This window comes from Cyprinus carpio, chromosome A12 (assembly GCF_018340385.1).
Source record: "Cyprinus carpio isolate SPL01 chromosome A12, ASM1834038v1, whole genome shotgun sequence".
Taxonomy (NCBI): domain Eukaryota; kingdom Metazoa; phylum Chordata; class Actinopteri; order Cypriniformes; family Cyprinidae; genus Cyprinus; species Cyprinus carpio.
The window spans coordinates 3,086,944-3,100,497 of NC_056583.1; the positions used below are offsets into that span (position 1 = coordinate 3,086,944).

Consider the following 13,554-nt stretch of genomic DNA (forward strand, 5'->3'; position numbering starts at 1 on the left):
TGAATATAAGCAGGTGCTGAAATTCTGTTACATGCCGAATAAACATGATTTGCATGTTTTCAGATGAACTGTATGTCAGTGTCCAGCGGCTCTGAGCTGCGGATCATAATCAAACAGCTTCATATGTGGACGCATCAAACTCTCTCAACACTGAGAAAAAACCTGAATAAAATAAACACTTGTGTCTCTATCGGGCCGCTGTCTCTGGGAATTATGTCTCAACAAAAGCAGAATTTTCTGTGGCTGATGATCATTTTTTGTGCTTCATGCCAGTTAAGTATGTTGCTTTAAAAATTAATTTATAGCTTAAAAAGAATTATATGCCAATGAATATGTCGTTTGGTGCACATCATGTGTGTGTGTGTATGAAATCATGCTGTGTTTGTGCAGCCTGATCAAGAAAAACTGATAATCCAAGTCAATTTGACAGATCAGTGTTTCTGGAACAAAAAACCTGTCTCAATATTTCTTCTACTAATTACATTTGTCATAGCTCTAAACAATTTCTATTTTCCGTATTTCCCTAAATCAATGCTAAATCAAAAAATAAACTTATAGAAGAATGTTTTGTGAAAAAATTATAAGCTGCATTAAAAAATGTAACAATGTACATAATTACTTATCTTTTATTGCAAAACAAAACCAAAAAAAAAAAAACAGAAAGTACTCAGCTCATTTACAAATACGAATAATGAATACAACTTATTTCATTTTGAATTTACATCACAAAAATAAACTACAGAAATTGCAGTAGGTTGTTTCATTGAGAATGTGACATTTAAAAAAAGATTGAAAAACTGTAATGTACCCAATTTTTCCACCGCTTTCTCTTGCCTAATAGAGCATGGCTAATAAATAATGTATTTGTTAAGCATTCTCTCAAGAAGAGAAAACAGTCCGTCCATTCTCTCCCTGCTCTCTTCTCTCTCTCTCTCTCTGGAGTTTGATATCCTCCCTGAGCAGCTCCACCAGCTTCCACTCACTCCCTCACTGTGCAGGTTTCTCTTTGTGAGGTTAGTTTAGCAGTGACTGAAATAAATCTTTATCTGACCAAGATCTTCTGCGAAATATTGTTTGTTTTGATGACTTTTGCAAGACATTGTATTGTTTCATACTTTTCATCTTTAGAAAGATCTTTCTTCTTCACCATATTTCATGAGAACTGTGACTTGTTTAATAATGTGGAACAACCTCTTTAAGCAGGGTTTCCATTTACTGAAGAAGACCTGGCAAACTACTGACCAAATCTGTCTGAGATTGATACAGTTATCTAAAAAGATGTGAAAAACAACACACAAAAAAAAATCTGACTCTTTATTTATATCTGACTCATCCAAATCCAAATTCTGCTTTACTTCCTGTCTCCGGAGGTACCTTCTCCTGATCGAATTTTGAAGGCAGCATAGATGTATCCGTCCCTGCCTTTGATATCCCACAATCCTGTGCGTTCCATTCCGTGACGGCTGAATTAAAAAATTAAGACGCCGTCTGAAAGTTTTCAGATGTTTGATGGTCAGTTTGTCTGTAAATGTATATTTCTGACTACCTTTTTGCACTTTTGGTGTTATTTCTAGTGAGAAATCAGTATTATAGTAATTAAATATTCAATTAGTTATTACAAAAACTCGTTCAATTTTGCTGTGGATCATTAAACCGTTACTCTGCCTCAGAAGCCTGTCCGAAATCAGTTTCACGAGGTGCCTTCGTGCAAAAACACTGCCTGCAAAGTCATTGCTTCATCGTCAGTGATAGAATAGAAACTTCATTACAATTATTTGAACTGAAACCCTTTTATTTGACATTTGACATCTTTACTAGTACATCAACATCTAATAATGAAAGAAATAATATTCGTTAGCACTTCATTTTGATAGTCCCTTTCGAACATTATGTTGACAGTAAGTAATGCTGCACCTTTCTGTCAACTTACTCTCATTAGAATATTAGTAGACTGTCTGCTTAAAATCCGCAAACTCTTTATTGTCAGTGTTCTCCAAACATTCTACGGACTATAAGTAACATTGTATGTCAACCTATTCTAACCAGTCTACTAATACTATAATAACACTCTAATGAGAGCTAGTAGATATGTAGGTGCAACATTACCTATAGTCAACAGAATGTGTTAAAGGGACCATCAAAATAAAGTGAAACCCACAGTTTAAACATTCACAAGTCAGTCAAACAATATATATTTCATAACTACAATTACAGTTTCCCCATACCTACAGACACTTGTGAAGCATCCAGTTACAAAGTTTAATTAACCTTGTTTAAAATATCTTAAAAGTTCATGATCCCGCTTATGATCCCATTATTAGTTCTATTCCCATCACCATACAGAATATTATTAAACATGCATATTAAACTATCAAGCATATTATAGTACACATGACTGTACTAGTATTCTGGTAATCTGCTGTTAACTTGCCAGCTGTCTTAGAAACTAAGAGACAGTGTGGTTTTCTGTCTTAATTAGGCTAATTATAGACATTTTCCAGACCATTCATGTTGGGTTGAACCATGGTTGTGGTGGAGCCGGAGCTTTTTGGATCATCAGAGAAATCACCAGCAACGTCATTGTGAATGTGATAGTAATACAGGAAGAGAAAGAACCCTGAAAAAAGGGTCAGAAAAATATATTTCAACAGCTTTTAACACCCATTGTAATCATATATTACATTTAATAATAATAGAATATTAATTACGAATATTTTATTGACATATTTAATTAAAATAAGTTGCTGAAATCTTTAGAAAAATAGTAGTGCTCTGCTAAACCAAAGGTTCTGATGCATGTGATTGTTTCTCACCCTGAGACGAGTTCAGCACAGTGAATATGTAATATGAGGGAATGCGCATCGGTCCATAACTGAAGAACGCCACAGACCACGTCAGACCGAAGAGCAGGAACAAACTCAACACCATCATCAGCTGCTTTCTGAACGTCTTTCTCTTGTCTTCAGTCGCTTTGATGTTTCTGGCCTGAAGGACCTTAGTGACGATCATGATGAAGATTCCTGTCGTGAAGACGAAAACTACAGCGTAGTAGCCGATGTTCACTATGTAGTGAATGTAATGATTAGTAATCCAGCACCTTTAATTAGAAAAGAATGAAATATTATTAAAAAGACAATCAGAAGACATGCATAAATATACATTTAATTTAACAAAACTTACATTCGTGAACTATTTAGGATCAGTGTTTTATATTCTCCTACAGAAGCAATGGTTATTACTATTGGAGTCGGAAATGCTGAAAACACACAGAGACAAAGTATATTATAGTAAAAAAACTAAACCCAAAAACATAATTTTTGTTACTGAAAAATACTTGTTTCATTTCAGCTAGATGCTGAAGCAACAGCAACAAACGAAAAAAAAAGAAAAATGACAAAATTTGTATTTAGAAATAGTAACCCCCAATACTAAAACTTTACAATTAAAATGAAAACAATATACAATTTATTCAAAATATTAATATAAATGTATAGTATCTCAAAGATACTAATATGTGTTCAGATGCTTTTAAAGGAGCAGCTCAAGAAAAGGACAAAAACACCATAAAATTATCACAACACTAGTTCATATGACTTCTGCAATATATTTTCTTACAGTTGGACTAGATGGTTTGAAATGGGTTTATTTCTTGCTCTAACTCACCCCAGCCCAACACGGTGATCTTCCTCACGTAGTTTGTGATGGAGACGTTCTGTCTGATGACCCATAAGTACATATGAAGAGCTTGAATGAAGAACCAGGTGAATGAGGCCAGCATGGAGTAATGCAGGAGCAGCGCTATGAAGACACACGCAGCGTTGTCTCCTGTGTTAGCTACGCTCTCCTATTACAAAAAAGAGACATTCAGTAGACACAAAGCCACAAACATATCCATCAACAAATCACTTGCCTTATTCTATATAACTAAACAATAAAAAAACATAAAAATAACTGTTCGTATAACCTAGGCAACTTTTTACAGTAAACAATTCTAATTATATATGAAGATACTTTACCGCAGCAGGAAATGCATGAATAAAGCGATGGATAGAAAAAACATGGAGATGCCGCAGCCGATAGAAGTGATATAAGTCAATGATTCCAGATCCTGCTGTGTGATATTTTCTTCTGCCTGAGACGGAGGGATCTGAGAAAGCACAACGAAGCTCACAGATCAGCAGTCTATAGCACACATGGTAAAGAGAGTGATATTGAACTAACAGTAATTTATAGTCAATGAGCACAAGATCATACAGGCATGTATCTCTGCAGATCACTAGTCGGTGTGTCTCAATCAGTGGGGTATGTCAAACCATGATGGGCATTTTTAATTGCTTTAGCTGATTTGCTCTAATCCACTGGGGGCTTGGTTTTGAACTGGACCTTTAATGATGATTTTAATAAGTCTATTTAAAAATGATTGAAAACACCAGTTGCAGTTTGAAAATGCATTCTGAATTTGGAAGACATCCAGCTTTCTCATATCATTCTGCACCACATACAACAAGATTGACTTTACATTGCTGTTATACAGTCTAATCTTTGTTCATAGGCTGTACTGTTTTGACTCTCAGATGGGCCGGAGTCTAGCGAAGGTGCTACGAGCCTTCCCAAGACGTGCCTTTAATAGCTTTGCCAACTGCATTGTCAGTGCAAACTAGACTTCCCAGGTAGGAGAATTCCTCTACCATCTCCAGTGCCGAGCAAAGCGATGGCTGGGTCTGCCTCCTCCTGGGGCAGCGCTTGCAAGTTCACCACCTGATCCCTGAAAGGCGGGGTGGGAACTTTGGGCATGTATCCAGGCCGGGGTCTCAGGACAACGTGACAGTTGGCTGGCCCGAATTCATGGCACGTATCGTCGACCGAAAACGCCTGCAGGTCCCCGACCCTCTTAACCGAAGCCAATGCAGTGAGGAGCACTGTCTTCAGTGACAGAAACTTTAGCTCTACTGACTGCAGAGGCTCGAAGGGCTCCTGCTTCAAGTCTGTCAGGATCAAGGGGAGATCCCAAGAGGGTACCAAGTGAGGGCACGGAGGGTTCAGCCTCCTTGCCCCCCTAAGGAACCTGATGACCAGGTCGTGTTTCCCAACGGACTTGCCGTCTACTGTATCGTGATGTGCGGCAATAGCGGCAAAATACACTTTGAGAGTGGAGGGAGATATTCTTCGCTCCAACCCATCTTGCAGAAAGGACAGCACGACCGCAATCGGGCATCTACGGGGGTCTTCCCGGCGGGAAGAACACCAATCAATGAACAGATTCCACTTCAGCGTATAGGCGTGCCTTGTAGAGGGCGCTCTAGCTGAAGTGATGGTGTTTACTACCGCTGGAGGTAAACCACCTAGAACCTCCGCGTCCCGTCCACAGACCACACGTGGAGATTCCACAGGTCTGGGCGCGGGTGCCAGAGGGTGCTCCCTCTCTGAGAAAGGAGATCCTTCCTCAGAGGAATACGCCAAGGAGGGGCTGTGCTTGTAGAGGGTTTGCCAAGAGAGGCAAACAGGTCTACCTGAGCGTCGCCGAAGCGTCTTCAGATCAGCTGGACTGTCTCGGGGTGAAGTCGCCATTCTCCCGGAAGGGAGGGCTGACGTGAGAGCTTGTCAGCTGCACGATTGAGCTCACCTGGGATGTGAACGGGACGAAGCGACCTTAGATGCTTCTGACTCCAAAGAAGGAGATGGCGGGTGAGTTGTGACATGCGATGGGAGCGTAGACCACCCTGGTGGTTGATGTACGCAACGGTCGCAGTATTGTCCGTCCGGACCGGTACGTGCCTGTCGCGAAGCCTCGGTTTGAAGTGGCGGAGAGCAAGCCATACTGCTAGCCAGGCCCAAGCGGAACTAGGGGAACCACCGACGTACCCGCGATGCGGCAGCTCTCCCAGAAGGAGGCAACACAGCCGAATCTTCATCTCCGGAGCCTAGCTCGTCCCCCAATGCAGTGATCGACATCAGGTCCTCTGCTGGTGGGCTGGATGAAGTGCTCAGCATCTGCATCACGGTACACCAGAGGGTACGATGCGCTGGAGGAGTGAGGGGCCCGTGGAGACACACTCGGCGGGAAAGCCCTCACTGTAATCCTCAGATCGCCCTGGCCATGAACCGCAGTAGCCCTCCTTTAGAAGGAAGAACTAGAACGGGGCATGGGGAGGGGGACTCCTCCCCATTTGACGAAGAGGGGCCTCGATCGCAACATCGCGATGGTCATGTTCCCACAAGGAGAACATGACTCATCCATGAACGCTGCCTCAGCGTGCTCGACACCCAGGCATGAGATGCAGCGATCGTGACCATCAGATGGAGTCAGGAAGCGACCACATCCAGAAACGCACGAGTGGAAAGACATCTTTAAAAAGACGCCCTGTCACTCGTGGAGCTCTTTTAAATAAGGACACACCAAAGTGTTGAAGCGCCCAGGAGGAGTTGCAGCGTGACTGCAGAATGGGAAGCTGCAGCACACTGAGAAAAAGGCAGCAGCACTGGCAACCCCCGCTGACGCGCCATAACACCAACACTCACATCAAACTCGTCTTGACAACACTCTTGCTCAAGAAGCTGAAGGCTCGGCTCCGAAGCGAAAAAGCTGAATGTGCGACTGCATGCACTCTCCTTATATACCTGCATTGTGGGGCGGGGTGCGCGATGCAAATCTTGCACGCCAACATTCATTGGCTTGTTTTGTTAACACTCGAAGGCGATTCGTCTCTCTAGCGAGATCCCCGATTTCGTCAGTCATTGACGTAACGTTGAACGTGACAGAAAGGTCACCATTTTTGGAGGAACTCCACAGGACCTTAGGATCTTCCATAGGGTGTCACGATGTAAACTGTCGAATGCCTTTTTAAAGTCGATGAAGTTAATATACAGGGGGCTGTTCCATTCAAGACATTGCTCAATAATGTTTCTTAAAGCAAATATCTGATCTATGCATCCACTCCCTTGCCTGAATCCTGCTTGCTCCTGCCTTAGCTTGAGGTCAATAGCGGAGTCAATTCTGCGCAGGAGAACTTGACAGAAGACCTTTGATGGTATAGACAACAGTGTAAAACCTTGCCAGTTGTCAAGGACCTGGAGGTTACCTTTCTTAGGGAGCTTCACAATTACTCTTTTGGACCAGTCCTCAGGGATAGTGTCTTTGTCCCATATGTTGCGGAAGAGGTTTGTTAAAACTCAAGTGTGTGAAAACAATGAGCCTATAATGGTAAAAATCCACCCACTAATTTTATGATAATCCCAATAAATCATAAACAGTCTCTCAAAACAAGCGATTCCAGATTTCTCCCTAGGTACACGTCATTGTAGGGAAAAAGTCCCACCCATTTGTGACGCTCTCTGCCGTATTAGCATAGACACAGGCCTGAGTGAGAAGCAGCAGTCCACCATTGCTGGAGTTATACAATGTCAGTGCCAAAGATGCATTAGTGTTGTGTTTTGAGATGCACCAATGAACAAAGGAGCTCCATAGACTCCCTCCATCTGAGGACACTGTGGTTAAGTTTCATTTTCAAAGGAAATGTACTGGGGGAAAAAAATCTATTAAGTCATGCCAATCATTTTAAACTGGACTGTGTCACAAACAAGGGTCATTTCAACACTGGATTTTTGCAGTCTGATTCTCAAAGAGGGAGCAATACCAACACTTTGTGTGCGAACGTCAGATCCAGACAAAGTAAGGGCTTCATATATTTTCAAATTGCCTTTCTTCTCTGCCTGTTTTCACTGATGCTGCCTTCGCCTGCTATCAGAACGTTTGTAAATGAATGAGAATGAAAAGAATGCGGTGGTTAAAAACTGCATATGAGATTGTTGTGTGTTGCCGGTGTGCCGGCAGGAGCATTAGCTTTTGAAGCCCAGCGCTCTTCTAAAAAGGGGGTGGGGAGCACCAGCTCATTTGCATTTAAAGTGACAAAGAAAAAAATGGTGCGTTTTGGCTCATACCCTAAAACAGCAACTTAAACCAGCGATAAAAAATGATCTGTGGTATACTTTTGAGCTAAAACGTCTCATACATACTCTGGTGGACATCTGAAACATATTTTACTTGCATATCTTGTAAAAAGGGACATAATAGGATTCTCCTTTAAGAGAATCCAAAAGAGAAACTTTTAAGACTTGAACCGTTCCACCACTTGTTATAATGACATTAGACTTCTGAAAGTAATGTTATTTTTAAAGGTTGTAATGCCTTTCTTGCACCACTTATTTTTTTCTTTATCTCATTGATTGTGTTAAGCTGTCAAATGAAATAAATTCATTAAACTACTGGAATGGTGTCATTTGTGTTTGAATTTTTTTTTCCCCCAAACTTTGAAATGGTCAGAAATATTAATTAACATTAACTTGGTACATCAGATGACAACAATATTTGATATTTCAGTTGTATTTTCAGTGTTTCAACAAAAGTGATTTAAAACCAGTATCACATGAACATTGATAAACTGATATTAACAATAATATTTTTTGTTAATTTCAGTATTGATTCAACAGCAGTGATGTAGAATCAACATTAGTGTAAAGTTGATTCATTGACAATACCATTGATTATTTTTATTGATTTCAGTAGTGCTTCAACATCGGTGATGTGGAATTAATCACAGTGTAACACTGATTCAACAATGTTACCATTGAATATATTTGTTCATTTCAATTATGACTCAACAGCAGTGATGTAAAATCAGTCATAGTGTAACATTGATTCAATAAATATTTTTGGTTGAAATCTCACCATTGCTTCAACATTAATTGTGGGTGCGAATGTGATATTAAACCAACATTAATTTATATCATTGTTTCAATGACTTGTTTTTTAAACATCATCATTGTTTCAACAATAATTGCGGGTGCAGAAATGATATTGAACCAACACCACTTAATTCAATGCAGCTAGCACTGATGCATCAGCGTTGACTTAACATTGTTTTAATGGTTGCTTGCGATCTGGTTTCTCACCATCAGCACTGCAAAGAACGTCAGATGTGAGCAGGAGCACTTTATGGTGTTTGATTCTTCAATCGTTTCTGTCTTACATCCGGATGTTGTCCAATTAAGCTCTCCTAAAGAAAAGATAGTGATGAATTATACAAAATTATATAAAATAAATTGGGTTTTCTATGGGAACTGATCAGTACAGTCATAAATGAATTTACCTTTACCATCCCAAGAAACGCAGGACGCATTACTGCCCTGTAAGAAAACATTTTATTATTATTTATTTTTTTAATTTTGCTTTCAGTGTAATGTAATATGTTTTGCAACAAATCCTTTTTTACCTGATCGCTTTGTGCAAAGAACATGTCAATAGTATCTGTAAGGTTGGAGATTTTGGCCTTCATCGTTATTCCATAAACCACATTGTTCAAAACAATGTAATTTTGAGTTTCAAACTAAATCAAAAACCATACGAGAATAGAGCAATCATTAATCAGATATAAATATGTGTGAGTACAATAGATCGAGAAACGTTAGTCAAAAGAATAGTTGACCAAAAATGTCTTACATGCTATTAAGTTTTCACTAGAACATGTTAAAAATTAATAATAAAACAATAATTAATTAACAATTCAGTGCTGCTTGTAATTTTTTTTTTTTTTTTTTTAAGCTTGCTTTGTGTTCCACAAAATATAATGATGACAGAATTGTATTTTTTGGGTGAACTATACTGCAAATGTTATTTAAAATGTTCAAAGTAGGGATGCCACGATACCAAAAATCTAGTAGTCGGTGCTGAAACCACTAAAAGTAGTCGATACCAAGTCGATAAAAAATAACAATAATACTTAAACATTAACTCCTTTATTTAACATTACAAAACACAACATTAGTGGCACTTGGCTTTTGGTAATTTTGCTTCAGACTCTATTTAACAGGCTAATTATGTAATTACAGTATTTATAGTTCTATTAAATTGTATGTACATTAGGTATGTGACGGTATTACATTTTCACAATAGTTGTTGAAGCTTTTGTCACGGTATTTGGTTTTATCACAAAATATAATTTAGTAAGTGAAAAAAGTATAGTCCTCCTAACATGTAAAATGACTTTATTAAAGATATTTTACTAAAGAAAGAGTATTTGAAAAAATACACAAAACTATAAAGTAAACAAGTGTTTTAAGATTGGAGTGCAAAAGATTGTTCAAATGAAAGAAAGAACAATGGGTAACACCTTGGCCCCATTTGTTAACATTAGTTAAAGCAGGCTAACATTACCAATGTGCAACAGCTAAAAAATTAACATGAACTAAAATTAATAAATGCAGTCATTGTTATTCCATCTAATGTTAATGTAACCTGTTACCGAACAATAATAACGAATCAGTCAAAATATAGATAGGCCATGTTTTAGGTTAGATTAAAAGAAAAAGAAGTGTTTAAGTTTGAAAATAAATAGCTCATTAAATCTTTAAGTAATAATTATTTGGTGCTATGGTGAAGACTAAAGCGAATATAAATATCTAAATGACTGGCAACGTTCAGAGCAGCAGAATACGGTTGTCAGTCCTGTAATTTAAGTCCTTAATACAGTTACGTTCACACACAGTCGGTTATTTACGGGTGTGACAACCGCATTCTGTTAAAGAACTCACACCCATAAGCCTACGCCACAGAACACAGAAGAGCGTACGCTGTTTGCGTTCAGCAGATATTCTCCAAAATGGTGCTACGGTGATGCGGAGACACGGAGGAGATGAATTGTTGAATAAAGTCGCTATTTTTATTTTCTTTGCATACAAAAAGGATTCTCATCACTTCATAACATTATGGTTGAATCACTGATGGCAGATGGACTATTCTGATGATGTCTTTCAAACTTTTTTGGACCTTGACAGTGTAATTTACTTGGCAGTCAATGGGACAGTCACAAGCCTCCCGGTTTTCATCCAAAATATCTTAAATTGTGTTCCGAAGACGAATGAAGCTTTTATGGATTTGGAACGACATGGGGGTAAGTGATTTAATGACAAAATCTTCATTTTGGGGTGGAGTAACCCTTTAAATGCTCCGCTCTCAACCCAAATATAAAATCCGCTGACAGTTAATGAAGATTTGACGGAAAAACTCGCAGCTTGATTGAACTCTTGTCATGTCAGAAAGTGATAAGTCTTCCAGTTTTATGGACATTGCCATCTTTGATTTTTACTTTGGTCACTGTTGCTATGGTTACTGGTAAGAAATTCGAGCTTGACACCCGTTGCACCTTCATACAGGCAGCATTCCAGATGCTAGAAAGCTGCTGTGTGAACAGGACATTTCGAAACTCAAACCTGTAAAGAAAATGTGGTTGTCAATCCCAAAAACTGACAATGTGAACGTAGCCACTGTTTGAAACTTTTACACAGTTCAGAAAGTAGTGCAGCTGCTTTGTTTAAAGGGTTTCCGGGGTTACGGCTGCATTTCTGCCTCTAGTGCTTCACTCAGTCTGCATTTCTTCTCATCTGTGCTAATTTAAATCAAATCGTTGCCCTTTTAAAGTTCAATATTCATATGAGGCGGTGTCACTGTTTTTTCATAAATTGAAGAAATTAGTAAGTTTGTTATAGGCTACTGTGTAAAGGCCTTTCAACACTGAGCGCGAAAACGAATATCGGACGCGATGGAATAAAACAAAAGATTCCTATGGATGCTTCCACATAGGGTGCATCGAAAATTATTATTTTTTTTTTTCTAACCAATCCGACAAATCTTTTTAGTTTCGCAAAGCGGGCCTCGCATGTGGCCAGAGCAACTGCTTACCCAAAAAGGCAAGAGTGGTGGCGCTGTTTCAAAAACCAGTGTAAACAAACACTGAAGAAGAGTATTCCGAGAGAGAAGAGAGTGGATGCTGAGTTATCATTGGTATCTAAGAACAGATTTATTCTCACATGTTCTTAATATAATTTCTATTAATTCTCCACTGAATTATGTGATCTGGAGTGTCCCTTTTCTTCCACATGCGCAAGTGTTATGAGTCAGAGCACATTTAATCTCTAGATCGTCCGTATTAAAAAAAATCGAGTGAAACATTTTTCTATGTTAGCATTATAGTTTGCATTTCTGGCATAGAACCAAACTTTATTTAGCTATATTAATTTAATGCAGTGTATTGAGAAGTGGACGATGCGATTTATATATCTGATGAAAACGCATTGTTGGTCAGCGCCACCTAGCGTGCAGGTGTGAATTAACAGGCGATCAATCATTTCGGTTTGGTGTGAAAGCCTTGCGCTTTTTTTACATTGCGCTCAGTGTGAACAGCCTTCAGTTAGGCTGTTTAAGAAATTGCACTCATGCTTCTAAATGCAATCTATTTTTAGTCTCAAATGCGAGTGAAATGCTCGCATTCTCAAGCCCTGTTGTAGGTGTTTTTTCCCTCCTTTACACTTTGAGGACCAAATGAAACACTTCCAGATGTATGCTCTGCTGCCCCCGTCAGTTCCGGAAGAATTTTAGCCTCGCTAGTCGCTACCTTCGGTACCATCAGTACTTACGCTACTGAAGAAAAACAAGTACTGGCAGGATTTTAAAATGTTTATACTGACTTGGTACCATACTATCAGTTCACGTGACATCCCTAGTTCAAAGATGTAATTTTTTACTTGAGTTGTACCTCATTTGTCATATCGTAGAATTGCAGAATTCCAAGAAACGCTCTTCCATTGTTTTCCCGTCGTGATTTATTAAAGGCCTCACTGGAAATATTTACAGACCAGGGAAAACCTTCCTTCAGGTTACTTTGACAATCAACATCCTGTGAAAAAGAAGAATTAGCATGATAAATAAAGATTCATATCATGGTTTAATGTTTCTGAAGTCTTACGTTTATAATGTCCTCATCTGAAGAGTAGCATATGTCTTTGGTTTCTGTGTTTTTGGCTTGCACATGAACAAGACCAATAACATCCCCCATGACAATCCCTGCTTTGCTTGTCTTGCTTTTTTCCATCTCTCCCATCTTAGACTCCATTTCCTTCATGTAGTCTCTGCAAAATTGGTTTAATTACTTTGTGTAATAGTTAATTCAAAGTCACAGATAATCACACACTTACGATGCTTCTGAGGGATCAATATCTCCATCAACTTGAACAGGGATATTATGAATGACCTCATGTGGTTGTAGAGTGACAGTGACAGCACTGGTTGAACAGTTCACACACATCCATCCACTTTCGTTGAAACGCAGAACGTAACTGCTTCTTTTGTTCTCTTCAACACAGAAATAAATGAGATTAAAGTGATTTTGCTTATTTATAAATCTATAAACAGCATTATATACACATCACAGTTCACATATTTATTCATTTATTAATTATTAGTTATTTATTAATGGTATACAAAACAGACTAATAATTAGATAAATGCTGTGCTGCGATGTGTATTTAACTGAAACAACTACTGAAAAGTTTACAAAGATAGACTTACTTTTGCAGATATTATCATCATATGTAGCCCCTCTACATTGCTTTCCAGGATCAACAGAAGGAATTTTCAAACAACCTGAAGAGACCATGACACACAGTTCAACATAACTATGCAATGTCTGATTTTAAATAAAAACTTCTGCATCTGTGCATAGA

At 38.7% G+C, this 13,554-nt stretch overlaps 1 protein-coding gene across 1 annotated transcript; it reads right to left on the reverse strand.

Moving 5' to 3' along the window:
* Nucleotides 1-1,631: 1,631 nt before the first annotated feature.
* Nucleotides 1,632-9,379, reverse strand: LOC109092754 (adhesion G-protein coupled receptor G2-like). The gene is made up of 9 exons (XM_042768262.1): nt 9,270-9,379; nt 9,147-9,183; nt 8,950-9,053; nt 4,017-4,147; nt 3,907-3,916; nt 3,664-3,844; nt 3,181-3,256; nt 2,814-3,097; nt 1,632-2,617 (listed from the first exon to the last, which is right to left on the reverse strand). The coding sequence occupies exons 1-9, from the start codon at nt 9,330-9,332 to the stop codon at nt 2,481-2,483; spliced, it is 1,023 nt and encodes a 340-aa protein (XP_042624196.1). The 5' UTR covers nt 9,333-9,379; the 3' UTR covers nt 1,632-2,480.
* Nucleotides 9,380-13,554: the final 4,175 nt, after the last annotated feature.